The 16,269-nt window shown below is 42.2% G+C and overlaps 1 protein-coding gene across 4 annotated transcripts in view; it reads right to left on the bottom strand.

Moving 5' to 3' along the window:
• Window positions 1–1,508: 1,508 nt before the first annotated feature.
• Window positions 1,509–16,269, bottom strand: part of HIPK2 (homeodomain interacting protein kinase 2) — a 174,194-nt gene continuing 159,433 nt past the window's right edge. For all 4 annotated transcript variants that reach the window (XM_079992216.1, XM_079992217.1, XM_079992218.1 and 1 more), the window contains exons 14-15: window positions 15,111–15,271; window positions 1,509–14,059 (exon numbers count right to left, since the gene is read on the bottom strand). In XM_079992216.1, coding sequence (XP_079848342.1) covers window positions 13,595–14,059; window positions 15,111–15,271 — 626 coding nt within the window. In that variant the 3' untranslated portion in view covers window positions 1,509–13,594. The remainder of the gene's footprint in view (window positions 14,060–15,110; window positions 15,272–16,269) is intronic.

The following is a 16,269-nucleotide window of genomic DNA, read 5'->3' on the forward strand; positions in this document are numbered from 1 at the left end:
AAGAGATAAACGATACTTTCAAGATATTCACTATTAAAAGAAAAATACTCATTATACTGACCGATCTTAATAAACATGCAACATTAAGAACAGTCAAGTTTCTTTGCTTCCCCTGCAGAGGAGTCAGGATTGTAAAGGGCATATGACATTCTATTTCCCCCCTGGCCAAAGGAATATTGATTGTTGCCTGCTGCCTAATTGTTAATGTTCTTAATGAATTGGTTATAATGGCTGGCCGCTTTATTGCAATGGAACAGCTGACATTAAGAGGACAAGACAGATTCTAGTCTATGTGGTTCCTGCTAGCCTGCTAAAGGAGTCGCCAGACGTTCACCGGCTGATTATGTAGTACAGACATGGGAAACCTGCAGCCCCACAGATGAGGGATTTTAGTTTAGAGAAAAGGTGACTAAGGGGGAGACATGGTAAGGGTTGTGTAAAACTATTCATGGCCTCTAGGAAGCAAGCAGAGAGAGAGCAGAGAAAAATGGAAGCTGAATGTTGGAAGATTCGGGACAGACAGAAGAATATACTTCATACAGTACAGTAGCGAAGCTGTGAAATTCACTTGATATGATGCAGCGATGGCCAACGACTTGGGCAGCTATAAAACAGCCATGGACCACTTCATGCAGAGTAAGTCTCTCAATGGCTACTAGCTAGGATGGCTATGTTCTGCCTCCACTGTCAAGAGTCAGTACGTATCTGAATCCTGTTTTTTGGAAACCACAAGTTGTGAGTGTGCTCTTGCACTTAGGTTACCCTCACAGGCTTCCCGTGGTCATCTGGCTGGGCTTTGTGAGAAGAAGATGCTGGGCTTGATAGGCTTTTGGTTTGATCTTATCTTCCCCAGGTAATATTGGCTACCACTTTACTGCCAGGGTCAAGCAAATGGAAGGTCAGTGAAAGGACTTTTTGTGTGTTTCAACTGCTTTTCCAATTGAGAGATGGGAAAAGCCTGAGCCTTATCACCCATGATCAGAGTTCAGAAGAGACAGCCTCCACCCACATATCCCTAATATTACTTGTATTAATTGTTGGTGCTTTGGGAGGCCCATTTTGACTATAAAAGGGAGAGGGGATAGAGTAAACTAAATATTAAAATTGAGAATCCCAGTGGATAAAGACAGACAGAATACATAAAAATCATTTATCATTCCTAACCAATCAATCATAACTGACTAGGACACCGAACAAATTAGGAAATGAGAAAACAAGGTATCACATATCAATTGCAACTTCTCTACGATCTCCAACATTTTCTGCTTCTCAGAAAAGGCAACCATCCTATCGGGCACGACAGATATTAAAAATGGTACCTAACACAGGCCCAAGCTTCATCACATGCTGTTTCCAAGACTTTTAGAGGAAACTAAAAGCAAGCCTAAGGCTGCAATCCTGTTCTCACTTACCTGGCCGTTAGTCCCATTAAACTCAATAAAACTTACTCAGATGCGTATAGGATAGCGATCACACCCATGCCAGTTAAAAGACTAGCAGACGATGCAGTGACTTAAAACAGTTTAATGTAATTCCAAGACAAAGTGTGATTACATTTCTACACATATACAATATGCATATGTGAGTTTACAAATTCTGATTAATAACTCGTTTCACCTCAGAGACCGAAAAAATGATCAAAAAGAAACTGTGAATAACAAGCTATAACATAGTTCACCACAACGGGGGGCCCTTTCTCACCCTACAGTTAGTAATATTACAATTAAAATAACTATATTCTTCTATAATGCTTTTTTTCTGTTAAAATCATCTCATAAATTTACAATGCTATTATTAGTTTTCAAGTCTAATATAAATTCACTCCATTTTTCTACAACGAAAATGATTATTAATTAGAAGCACACAACGTCATGATGAGAAACACAAGCATTTTTTTTCTTTTTTTTAGTAGCAAGAACTTGATTGGTTAAGAATTAGTTTTCTTGTAAAACATTCTAAAGCCAAGTAAAATATCCATTCTTATAACATACCTATAATATGAGACTAAGGAATAGGTTACATATAGTTCTACAACACGTCAGTTTCTTTTCTGGGTTTTTTTTTCCCCCAAAGACATTACCAGAAGAAAACAAAACAGAAAAATAACAAAAGTGGGAGGAAAGAAAGGAAACAAAGGGGACAATTCACAGAAAAGAAAAAGAAAAGAAAAGAAACAATACACAAGAAAATACGGTTGCACACAATAATTTTCACAAAGTTTTAACATGGATTAACACTCAATACAGAACCGTACAGTGAAAGAATACAACCAACCAGGGCTTTCATGGGTTTTTTGAACTGAGATGATACTGTATCTAGAAAAAAAGCAAAAGCCTTACAAATATAAATCAGGTGGAAGGGTGGGGAGGTGTCTTTCTGCATTGGAATAGATTTCAATTATTTTCCCCCTCCCCCTTAAAAAATTTTTTTTCATGTAGTATGTGTTTTTCATTCAATTCAAAGTAGACTGGGTTTATGCGAAATTAAGAGGCATAAAACATCCCTTAAACTATGGGTTAAAAGAGTCCATATATTCACAAATACCTTCCCCAATTTTTATTTTAACTACCACAAAAAGACTCTAACGGCCAATATATCCCCTTTCTTCCTCCCCTTTCTAATAAAGCTATTATTTCCCCCTCTTTTGAAAGAAAAAAAAAATACTGATTTTGGTATAGAATTTTCAGATTATACATTCCAATTCTGTCTGTGTAAAAATTTGGCACTGGGAAATGCCTAGCTTTATCTTTTTAACTTCGCTGGTAAAGCACAAGGGATGAGGAGGTGTTTTCTGCACCTCAGAGACCCGTGCTGTGGAATAGCCGAGGGAAATACCACCTCAGAAAGGAAAAAAAATCCCAACATTTATAGAGGAAAAGAGAGAAGCGCTGCCTGCAATCACCCCAAAGTGAAAGCAGGGAAGGCTCCATTTCCCTTTCTGAGGAGACGGCTATGTTAAAAACTCCTTTGTGCTTTACAGACTCCAAGCCCAGGGTTTGGAAAGACAATCTATAGCCCTTTCAGTGGGGTTATGGTGATATTTCCACGACTAGCGTTGATATAAAAGGGGAAATGAGTGGTTGCTAAGGGCGGTAAAAGAGTTGTTTGTTGTTAACCGTGCCCAAGGGCTAGGGAATCCCAACCTCTTCCAGTTTTCTTGAGGCCTAAAATCAGGCTTCCCATTAGGCTTTCAAAATGGCGGCACAGCCACATGCCAAGTTCACTTTGGTAATGTGAGCTATACTGTGGAAACCATGGCTTTAAATTGGCTGAAGGGGCCGGGGGGCTCCCCCTGAATCTAGTGGGAGCAGAGATTTTAACAAGGACCTAAAAACAATCTGTTCCTCGCCTTTTCCTTGCAACTCCTTAATCTGCCAGCGCTGAACAAATGTTAGGAACTTTGCTGAGATTGTCAGCTCCACAATGAAGCCCAGCTGTTTGGATAAAGTCATTTTTGTGCCAGTTCCTGTAGATTTATTGTCTAAAAACACCTCTTTGCCCAGCAGAACGTTTCCATTCATTGGTTACTCGGACAGTAAGAGAAAGAAACCCTCACACGTCAAACAAACATAAGTACGACGAGAAAAACGAATGCAAAAGACCGTTTGCGTCCAAACACATAATTCGCGACAACTGGTAATATGAAAACAGAACAGCATCCGATAAACTGTCATTGGCTAATAGGCAAATTAAATTTACAAGGTACTGGTCAAGTTCTTCATATTTAGCTTAGGGGGTTCCAAGTGACAAATGAGATAGACTGCATGATTACAGAATTATACAGCATTGCCTGTCATTGTTTCTCAAAACAATCCAAGGATTTGTTGTCTCAGTCCTTGAGGACTTAATCACAGGTTTCCCAGCTGTGAGACATGTGCATGGGTTGCTGGTAGCTAGTCCTGCATTTTATGATTTTCATGGATACAGCTGCCAATTGATCAACCCTGGGGGCGTTGGGAGAGGCATACCAAGTGCAGGGCTTCCAAAAATTTTCAGGGACAGGTAAATGCCTAATGCACCTGTGATCCACGATTGCCATTTTTACAAGGTAATTCTAAGCAGACAGTTCTGCTTCCATGATTATGAAGCTGGCAAGCCCGCAGCATTACCCATCTGTGTGTTCACGAGCTCCAAGCCACTCGCTATACAATACGCCGCTTGCTTTGAATACTTGGTTCTCACAATGGTTATGTCTGTTCAGGTTAAGATTTCAGCGGTTTTAATCCCACGCTTTACTCAGAAGCAAGTCACAATGTGTTTGTTGGTAAGTGTGTTTAGGATGGGAGCCTAAAGGAAAGAGCTAGCTGGGAATTATTGTGCTTCCTGATTTGTCCCCAAGAGCTTCAATTATTATTTTCTTCCTTCTTAATTAAAAAATAAATAGGTCATTTGTTGGGCTTTACTTGTTAATATGTACGGAGTGATTTGCTCCTCTTAACTTTGGAATTATCTGGTCTGACCTTCTACCTACTATGTTATATCTCAGAACAGAATGTACACATTGAAGACACAGTTCTACTTAAAAAAGAGAAAGAGAGCGTAAAAAATTAAAATGTTAAAGGGACAGCAGTGTTGAGATTCTGAAGGTATAATTAAAACAGAACATTTAGTTAGAAAGTACCAGTTTCAATGTAAACTATAAAACATTGTAACTATAAAATGCAACCAGAAAATGTTTAGTAGCCACAGTCGGTTGTTCAGTTCATATTGGTTTAAAATGTGATTCATTACATATCTTCGAGAAGGTCGAAGCACTTTACAGTAGCAATGAACATATATAATTACATGTGCATTTCAATATCACAATTAATTAAAATACATAAAAGAGTAATTTAATCCTTGGTTTCATTGTTTTATTTTTAAAGAATCACTCAAAGCAACAATGACCAGGGTGGGCATTTTAATATATATATATATTTAATCCCAAATTCAAGCTGGCTACATGTTTGTTTGTTTTTATTTTTAAAGGCTAAAACCAAGATGAATGCCCACATTTGAGGTAATTATTGCCATTAGGTCACAGTTTTTTTTTTGTAAGAGAAATATTTTAATCCTTCTTTATTTATAAAACAAAGTGTTGATCAAAATTCTGGAATCCTTGTCGAACCAACTGGGATCCAGAATCCTGATCAGGTGGGTTTGCTTCCAATGGAGTCAGTGAGCTCTAGAAAGTTAGAAACATCTAGAACACAGAGTCTACTCTAGAACCATAGCAAAGAAGCAAAAAGGAAAAATACAAAAAGTAGTGTTAAAAATAATAATAATAATAAAGATGGATGGCAAATGCATATATTTTCTAATAGAAATTCCAGACCAAAGTATTTCAAATTTCCTCAAAATGTACTGGCTTTTTAAAAAGTTCTGTTATTATTAGCTCTACCCCAGCACCTTTAGTTCTTAGCCTTGTCCTGAAAGTGAGACATTTCATTTGCTTTCAGCAGTGTTGCCCCACCTCTTTCATGACAGAAGGAAGGAAGGAAGGAAGGAAGGAAGGAAGGAAGGAAGGAAGGAAGGAAGGAGAGAGAGGTCTATGGGTACCATTCACACAGAGATATTTGTGCGAACTGGCATGGAACTTTCCCTACAGCTGAAGAGTTAGACTAGAGATGCCACAATTTCTATCAGTGCAGTAAAAACATCACATTTGGGGGGGGGGAATGCTTTTAGTATTGCCTTTCTTAGTTTAACTACATTAAGCAAAAGATTAATATACACCTTTTCTTTTCTTAATATGCACACAAAAGTCTGGTATAGCAGCACTGCTAAAACTGGAAGGACAATACTAACCCGTACATAAGAAACGAGAGTTTCACTCTTATTTGCTATATTCAGAAAAAACAAGCTATCGGAGGCTCCTGACAACTTCTGCCCACTCAAAATGACACACTTGCTACATATATGTTTCCTTCTGCTATAAGAGCTTTTTTTCCGTTTTGTTTGTTTACATTCAGTGGTATTATTAGTCTTCCGCTGGCCCAGCTTGGCAAATCCTGCAAAATACACAGGCACCTAACGCCCTGCAAATACATAAATATCCCTGTGTGGTTATTCCCCCACACCACCGAGTAAGAACAGGGGAAAGTATCTGCAGAAGCAAGCTAAATTCTTCAGCCGACTGATACGAATCCAACCCTTACGACGACAATGATTTAAAGAAAAGCTACAACACGACCCAGCCACCGAGTGTGATGGTAGAACAGAGCAGCATACCCAGAAGGGCCATTTCCCAATGATCTCTCACCGTGGCCCGGTACTAGAGCAGCAGAAATCAGCTTTGCCTGACGGGAAATATTGCATAGGTGACCTGGAACTCAACAACGCATTATATAATGTCACTATAGTACGGAGTTGGATGTGGGGTAACTTGCTCTATCTGATTGACACTTCTGGGTCAAGAAAGTCTTAGCTTATGCACCAGGTGTTTTATACAGTAAGGTAAGACAACAGTAAGACGATGAGAACTGGAAGTGTGGCTCAAGAGTGCCTAATACTCCCTTTCTCCCGCTGCAGGCACAAAGACCAATAGTGTGTAGGAACCGAACAAAAACCAGACACAGGAAGGGGCAGAGAATGCCGCCTGCCCCACGACAGCATTTATGAACCTGGTGCCTTCGTGGTGACCCACAGCTCCTATCAGCCCCCAAATAGGGGGCATCTCTAGAGATGGATTATCTTTACCAGCACTGGCACAAAACTTCACCTAGTCACAGTAAGGTTTGCACAGCAGCAGCAAATAGGACCGAATTCTCCCATGCAAACTTCTTCAAACGCAATATGTTAAATAAAAATGTTAAAAGTGTGACAAACGTGGAAGAACAGAAAGAAAAAACGGCACTCCGTAGCATGTCTTGTCCAAAAAGTCACAACATGTGCCTGGGGAACTCTGAATGGGCAGAGACATACTCTAAGGTACATATTTATTCATTTTTTTTCTTTGGTTAAAGAAAGGCATGGGTTTAAATTTTCCTTCAAGTTTGGTAAACCATAATTTATTTCAAGCCAAATTTTGAGGTATAGTCCCTTAAGAAAACAATGGATGGGAGACAGAAGCATTCCTTCACTGGCCTGTGAGCTAGTATGAAGGGGGGTGGGGGGTGGGAAGATGAAACTATTAGTCATCATGTTAAGTACAGGGTCAAATTCACTGAAACTGGAAGAAGTTCAAAACAATGGCATTTAGGTTGCAGTCCTATACCCACTTACTTGGGAATAAGTCCTATTGAACTTAAATGAATTTACTGCTTTTGAGTAGACATGTATAGGATTGTGCTGTCAGCTGATAAAAGATTTAGGGAATAAATTACCCAGGTCTCCAATGGCATTGCTTCCATTCATTAAACAAGCAGTTCCTTCATTGCATACTGTCATTTGGAACAGTACAAGCTGTTAAGAATTGCAAAATAAAAATAATCTGTGCCTCCTTCCTACGCGAGGAAACTGCTATGGGTAAAGGCTTATTATATCACTGTGTTAACATGAAAATGTACACTTTTAGAGGGCAACAACCTACTCCATTTTACAGGCTGCTTCCTTCCAAAGTTCACACTACATTAAACCATTTCTTCTCTGAGGCGCTGCAATTTTACTATGCACTCCTATATACCCCTACACGGAAGAAAGCCCCATGGAGTTCAATGGGACTTTCTTCCACAGAAGTGTATCTAGGATTTCAGCCATGATTTCACCTAGATGCTAGTACTGTTACACCACTGTTATTAAACGGTCACTTCCTCTCATTTTAACCAGACGTCTTCATGGATCCACAAAAAGCCTCCAAAGGACATGCCCCAAACAGCAATATTTCCTTCTCACTCCCTTCTTTCCAGTTGACTCCAGCAAACTAAAAATTAAATGAAAATTAAAAACACCAGCACCTTACTATGATTGTGTGTGTATGTGTGTGTGTTTTAAAAAAAGGTTCAGAAAAGCATCCCTGCCTGTAGAAGAAACTCACAGTTCTCCTTTAGTACTGCAAATGTCAATTTCATCTCTGGATGCTTGATTTAGCTACTTCCTCATTCACTCTGGCCTCTAAACTAATCCACCCTCTGACCAGGCTGAGATTTACAGTCCTTTTTCCAACCTAGCTTGAGAAAAACACACATCTGCACAGTCTATGAATTTGTCGCCGCTACATCCGAAGCCCTTCAGTCTCCTGTTGTATAAAATCAGAACCATTTTATACTGAAAAAGGGAGCTGCATGCACAAATATCAAAAACAAAGCAAAATACACAACTAAAACATTTCAGTCTATGTAATTAAAACCAATCCTTTCTTGCCACAAACCAGTCAATCACTTGCATTCCTGATAAACCAATGGAGATGAATTAATCAAGTATGGCATAATGGTGCTCTTGAAGAAGATGCTCTGCAAAAAAAACCTCCATGTTGTAGAAGAGAATTAACATTCTCTGCTGAGTGTTAAAAAAGAGAATAGGATGGAGGTTCTTAAAAATATAAATACCATCTTTGTGTACAACTAGCAAAACTTTAAAACATCACAAGTATCAATAAGAATTAATTACGAACAGAAAGCATTAGGTCCTTAGGGAAGGAGGATATGCAAACTATTTTTGCCACACAATCAAGCTTTTAATCTTGAGCAATGATCAAGGACAGAACAGACAACCATATCTTAGACTCAGTTTCTGAGTTTTTCAGTTTTCAACACTCAACAGCTCCAGTCACCAAACCATGCACTTTCTTTAACTGGCACCATAAATATCATCACACTTGGGTGAAACTGCAGAACCTCCTCACTGAATTTCTTAAAGTGGAAAACTTAACTACAAATACTCACACCTTCAGTTGATTACAGGATTGTAAAGCATTCTCTGAGTGGTGCAGCCAGAACAGGATTTTGGGGCAGAAGTCTAGGATCCCACTCACAGAATGAGCAGGAAGGCCCCCAAATGCAGCAAGCCGTATCACATTACGATCATACATTGGAAGTCGAACGGAATCTGTTCCGGAAGTCCGTTTGACTTCCAAAATGTTCAGAAACCAAAGCGTGGCTTCTGATTGGCTGCAGGAAGCTCCTACAGCCAATCGGAAGCCGCGCCAGACGTTCGGCTTCCGAAAATCGTTCAAAAACCAGAACACTCACTTCCGGGTTTCGATTGTTCAGGAGCCAATTTGTTTGGGAGCCAAGGCGTTTGAGATCCAAGGTATGACTGTATAAAATAAGCGACCTTAACACATGCTACCATCTCAAGACGAGGCCCCACAAGACCATTCAGAGCCAGCGCGTGTCATCACTTGAGGTAAAACAGGAACCGCTTGGGCTGCAGCTGTGCTGCCTGCCCTGCCTCTGGCAGAAGTAGTGGGCAGGCAGAGTGCCCACAGGGATGCCGCCTCAGGGGATTTTGCCACCTGAGGCAGCTGCTTCACTCCACCTCATGGGTGGGTCGGGCCTGAGACCATTAAATCCAGAGTCTTAACATCCCCACCGCTTTCAACCTGGTAATAAAGCCTTGCTTATTAAGTTCTTTGATATCAGAGCAAAGCATCAGACATCAATTCCTATAAGGCAAGGTCAGTCTACATGATTCCAGTATCCTTCTTAAATCCAGTTCTGAAGCTAGAAGTAGATGTTTGGCTTGTGCCTAAAATAACACACTTCTGAAATAACATAAAGGTATCAGAAACTGCAATGGTATGCCATTGTTTAGCAGTCACAATATAGCACCATCCAGACCTAATAGGGGGGAAAAATGATTTCCTGCTATGTGAGTGAGGTGCAGCAAGCCTTGGGGTTACACACACACTCTCCTTCCCTTCTCCTCTTTCATGCACCAGAAAAGGAGATTTAGATGCACATGTTTCAGATTTTAACCTACCCACAGTTCCTTGCTGTGTTCAAACTCAGGGGACTGAAGCTTGTTTAAACTACAGTTAGCGAGAACAGGCCAAAATCAAACCATGGTTTCAGATCCTGGCTTGTTCTCACTGATCAGAGTTTCAACAAACCACAGCTTCCAGAGTTCAGACACGATAGAGAATTGTTGTTAGCTTAAAACAGGAATGCTTCTGAGCAACTCCTTGCTTGTGTGGAAAAAACAGTGAGAAGGGGGGAATTTGAGAGCTCAGCACTTGCCATAGTTCATTCACTTAGCAAGAAACCATGGTTTCCTGTTACAACTGAACTGGGTTTATAATTCTGCTTCTTCCTTCATGTGATCTAAACTAGTTTCTCAACCAGTTTCCCTGTTCCTCCCTTTCCCTGCGAATCCTACATGTGTAACAAGCATTCTGATGCCACTGACACGGGGGGGGGGGGGGAAACCCTACTTAAATAACAACCAATCCCCTATTAAGAGATTAATAATAATAATAATAATAATAATAATAATAATAATAATAATAATACGAAGATGCAGGAATGCATGTGCAAGAGTAAAACAAGAGTAAAACATAATTATAACACATTAAAATTAATAACAATCATACAACAACATAAGAAAATTCTTCCTCTCAATGACACAAGCAGCATGAAGCTTCCACTCTAGATGTGATTGGCTAGGGGAGGAATGAAAGGTGTTACACTGAGAAATTGAGGGAAATTATTTAATGGGATAGGAACTGGAAAGAGTTTTCTCCAGAATGTGAAAACGTAAGGTGCATGAACCAATGAAAGATCAGACTAGGATTTACATTATTACGTTTAGGGGGAGAAGGAAGAAAACAAGAAGCAAATGGTGCTTGGTTTTAAAAGAGAAAAAAGAGGGTTAATTTGAGGGTTTTGCCGTAGGAAAACAACTGTGTCCAACCAAGTATTCATGGTGAGAGCTCTTCCTCACTCCCTCCAGGCAAAACACGAATGCCTGCTTCAAGATATTACAGCTGTGCTTGTCTTTCTTGCCAACTTACCTCTTGAGAAACCTTTTCGCCTTTACCACTTCTGGGATCCCTCCCTCTTCTCTCAGCTAACTGACCTGCCATATCCCAACATCTTACCATATTGCCTAAACACTCCTTTGTCTGAAGTCACAAATACAGCTGTAGCGGTACTGAGCGGCTATGCAGGCAGACAGGCCTCAGACCACCGATACAAGTACATCTCCACAGGGAACAAACAACGACGACAACGACGACAACAATAATAATACTAAGCACTGACACAGCAGAAGCACCCACTTGCATTGGTGTAGCGTTTTACGGTTTCCCTCTAACCTTCAAAACTTTGCTTCATGGTACGAAAGCTTCTCTTTGGAAATCTGTTTTGTTTTTGTTTGTTTTAAAAAAGAGTGTTCAGATTATTCGGAGCTGAGGATACGGAGCCCAGATAGCAAACCTGAACAGTGATTAAAACAAAATATCCACTATACGAATGAGATGGGGGGGGGGGGGATGAAGAAAGCACCATGTGAGCCACGAAGCATTTCATCACTGTGTCTCCAAGTCAGGCTTAGCGCCAGCATTTCATAAGCAAAGGACCTTCGGAACACACTGCCTAGAAGTGATCAACCCCCTACGGCCGGGCATTGGGCTCAGGCCTCCTGCTAAAGTTGCGTAACCCAGTTCAAAGTAGCGCCATTGGCTTTGCCCAGCTGCCCAAGTGCCAGTGCAAGCACTTCTCCAGAAAAAAAGCAACTTCTGGAGCAAACCTGAGTCTGATGCTCTAGAAACAAGTCCTCCCAATTCTCTTATTTCTTTTTCCCCCACTGAAAGCATTCAAGTGAAAATATATATACAGTCTGTCCCAGCTAATCACCTCCCCCCACCTCCCCAGTCCAGACATAGGAATTTAACATGAGGTACTACGTGTTTCTGATCCAAAGCAAGCCTGCCCTCACTCACCCACCCTCTTCTTCTTCTGTTTATGCTTTAGTAAGAATACTAAGCTGCAAAGAATTGGCCGGGTGGCAGAACTAAGCATCCTGACAGAAAGCTAAATCTGAAACTCCACCAACAAAACGGAACTACTTGGAAAGCTGCTTTCGGGCCTAAGAGCCAGTCTGGGTCCTTTCAAATTCCCACTTCCACCTTGCTCCAGTCATATTCCACACCACCCCTCTCCCTCGACCTTTGCAACTTACCCAATAAAGATGAAAATAATAAGAAGAAGAATCAAAAAAGTCTAGAAGAAGGAAAGCAACATTAAAGAACAGTCAAAAGAAGAAAAAAGAATTGAGATTAATTTCCAACCAGCCTCAGTCAGTTTCTAGGCGTACCAGTGGAAGTAAACCCTTAAAACTGCAACTGTAGTTTGGTAAGGCACTACAAGGGAATGATGTAAAACTAAGACTGTGACAGTTTGCAATGGCTGTGCTGAGGACCACACCACAAGAGAAGGCAGCATCAGTGCGCCCATGCGCACATTCACACATACACACACTCTCGCACTCACACACACACACACACACATATATATACCTGGACAATCACATTTGTTACATGCCTATGTTATATCACTTTTTTGTGCAATCACATTGAGGAATAGTCTATTGGTATCATTGGAATTTAACACAAAGTAGAAAAAAGGGTGTTATGTGTCATATAGTGCTACATTCTACCAAGGTCAAGCTAGAACTACTCCTACACTAACAGCCCAATCCTAAACATTTGGGTTTGTGTTATCTGCTCACAATACGGGACGGCAATGTCACGGCAACGTTAGCGTGGCACCATGCTATGTGGCTCTGTGATGGGTTAGCTACCAAGCACAGTCCCAGCGTATGCATTTATCTGATGGAGCAGGGAACGTTAGGATTGGACTGCAAATGGTGAAGGGTTACCCAAAAGGAAAGAAAGAAAGAAAATATTCCAAAGTAAAGAAGATGAGATTCTATTGTACATTATTAAATACGCTTTTCTTTTAAGAACAACAATTCTCAGGGATTTATCCAGGGTGCTTAGAGTAAGAACAAATATCTCTGTTGCCCCTGATTTCACCCAATAGTGTTTTCTGCTTGGCATGTGTGTGTGTGTGTGTGTGTTTTTCTTCTCTCTAACCTGCCCCTGCTGCCAAGCCTGAGAATGAGGGAGCTGGAACAGTCCAAGCACCCTTCATCCTATGCTCGCCCCCTCCCAACAGAAAACACATCACACTTTTCATTGTTCCTTTATTTTGGGTTACAGCAACCAGTGCAAATGACAAAAGTGATAACCCTTTTGAAATTCTGGATAAATCCCTAATTTGTATGCTTCTTGGTTTTAATTTAAAAAATATATATACCCAAACGCCTATGAAACCTTGTATTAGGAGGTTTTGAACAGCAAATTCCTAAACGTAGTCAGATGAAAATAATCTGTAAAAGTTCTACTGGGGAAGTTATCCAAAAACGGGACCAGACAACGATGGCCCCTTCCACTTCTCCCACTACGTAGTTTGGTGCAGAATGTTTTATTTGTTTTTGTTTTTTGTTTTATCTTTTTTCTGTTCTTTTTCCTTTTTTAAATAAAAAGCGCAGGACTGGCATCGACTCAACTCTCCTTCCGCCTCCTCAAAGTCTCCTCTGTTCAAGTTCCGTTTGAGCCTCCCATTGCATTGTTTGCTCGCCTGCGGTGTCCTTCAGAACAAAAGCAGCCACGTTTCCCTCTCAGTGTGTGCCGCCGCCATTTCCCCATTTGCCGCCCTCTCATTCCAGCGTTTTAGATGTAAGGGTACTGGTTGACCTTGGTTGGGCTCAAGGGGTATCCAGTGTAGACAGAGGCTGGAGACGCACTGATATAGGTCTGGTGGGCAAACTGAGCCTGATACTGACTTGGGTGGATGGTGGGCGATGGAAGGACGCGAGGGCCCATGCTGACGGGAACCTGGTGGACGATGCTGGCTGGGTATGTGGTGTGCTGGACAGCGTGGCGGGCCGACCCCTGGGAAGCCACCAAGTGGGCCACCGTCCCCGTCGAGCCCAGAGCCGCCGGCGCAGTGTATGTGTAGAGATGAGGCTGCGTGGGGAGGTGAGCAGCTGCAGCCGCGGCCAGGTGGGGGTGGACCGTACCGTGGCTGGGGCTGTTGTGTGGGAAGGAATAGGGTGCCTGAGCAATTGTCGGAGTGATGTAGGCTTGCTGCCGCCGGTGACTCCCTGTGCGATCCGTCGTGATGTGCTGCTGGGCCTGTTCAGAGAGGAGCGCCAACAAAACGAGGGTGAAGTTTTAATCGCCACAGTTCTCAAGCACAACATCATCCTCTCGGGAGGCTTAAATCTCAACCTATTTTCTATCCCTTTCCATCATGCACAGTTTCTGGATTTCTGGCTTCTCTGATGGTTGCAATCTCTCTCTCCTCTGCCTGGCAAATTGCATTTCCTGCAATGCTGCAACCATCCACTGGTCCCACTCCTGCAAGGAATATCTGAAATACCTGTATGAGTGCTCAGTTCCTAGCTGGGATGCACAAGCACCCTGAAATTGTCTAAAGAGAGGCCCCAGCATTCAAGATGGCAAGATGCTCTTCTTGCGAGGTGGACTGGCCACTGTCACTCTTGTCATTCTACCTGTGCCCCATCCCAACCCCCTTGCCAGCAGCTGGTAAGATTTCTGGCCCTCACCAATGGTTGCAGGCGCCCAAACTTGGCACTCACTTTCATGAACATCCTTTGAAAAGATATATTAGCTCTGTTCCCAACCTTACTTCCTAACTCTTGGGTAATCCAAAAGGCAGCAGCTTCAGGCTGAAGAACAAGAGAGGGGGAGAAGGAACACAAGGCTTTCCCACCTTGTCTGCTGAGAAACTCTCAAGTAGCAGCAGCAATTGTCGAGCTACCTGAACTGTTTCCCTCCCACCCAGTTGTTGTAATAGTCACTTTAACTACTAGTGGCTGGTTTCTTTCTTCCTCCACCCTCACCACCCTTTTTTCCCTTGCATGCCATGCCATGCCTTTTCAGAACGTAAGCCTGAGAGCAAGAAATGTCTTCCTCCTGCTTTGTTGTTGTTTTTTTACGCCACTCTGGGAACACGTTCTTAGCTAAAGAGCATGGTGAAAATGCTTCAAATTAATAAAGAATCCCTGCACTTGAAGCCAGATTAGTACAAAGAAATCTGCGAAAGCTGGTCTGAATGAAAATAGGCAGTCTCCTGTGGGTCGTGCCACTTCTTGGGCAGTTTGGAAAGATTTTGCAGGAGCCTCCTGCCTGCCTGCCCTCTCTCCACTCTCCCTTTGCTTACCTGGCTGAGATTAAGAGGCTGCTGCTGCTGGAAGTGTGGTCCTGGCCGCTGCTGCCTGTAGGCAATGGCTCCAGACGAGCTCCCTGAAGAGTGACCGCTGGTGGAGGTCACGATGCTGGAGGACTTCGACTTGTAGGAGGACGAGTGGTGACTGGTGGTGACTGCAGCAGGGGAAAGAGCATGCATTTATGGTGTCATGTATGCCTAATAGTCATCAGAAGCCTTTATCTTAAGGCCATTCAAGACCTGAAGGGCAACTCTCTCCCAAGGCCATGCGTGGTACCTGACACACTGAGCTGGTTCACACAACACACTAACCACGAGAGCAGGCAAAGTCCCGGAAAGGAGCCTGTAGCCCCTATGTTCCTCTCCAGGACTTTTTGCTGCTGCATGGTGGCAAGCTAAACCAAGGTTTGACTTACCACGCCGTGCCATCAGGAACTCATGGCTGAGACCTCTCCTCACTAAACATGAGCTGTAGCCAAGAACAAACGTTGGGTACAGCTTGTGGATTATACGGAGAGAACTTAAAACACTATGCATTGCTAAGCCAAACCACAGTTTAGCCTCTCACATACGCAAATAAGGAGAAGGGAGAAGCAAAGCGTTTGCGAGCTCCCTTCCGGGATGTCTGCGGTGGAGTCTGCTAGGCATGAAATAACTGCTAGGGACTCACTCCCCCTCCAACCCCCCCCCCCCAAGTCCCTTGGTCTGTGTAAAATGAAATATTTTTGTAACACGAAGATAGGAAACCTGTGGCCTCCCAGATGTTGTTGGACTCAAAGCCCAATCACCATGGACCATGCCTGGGCTAATAAAAGTTGGAGTCAGTGCAAGACTGTTGGACATTGCTCTTGTTGGTTTTACAGACGGATTTAATGTACTGTTATTGTATCTTATTTCTACTTGTTTAGTATACCTCTGTGATATGTCTGAATGGAGAATGATATATAAATTCTTTAAATTCTAAATAGTATTAGGAACAACAACAACATCTGAAGGACCGCAGGTTCCCCATCCCTGCTGTATGACATGAATGAAATGCAGCAAACCTGCTAATAATGGCCAAGCAGGGATTTGAAAGCATGGAAGACAGATCCTGAAGCGGAAGGGATTCTTCTCTAGGGTAGTGGTTCACAACCATTTTTCCCCCACTTGA

The sequence above is a fragment of the Podarcis cretensis genome, assembly GCF_951804945.1.
Source record: "Podarcis cretensis genome assembly, chromosome: 10".
Classification (NCBI taxonomy): domain Eukaryota; kingdom Metazoa; phylum Chordata; class Lepidosauria; order Squamata; family Lacertidae; genus Podarcis; species Podarcis cretensis.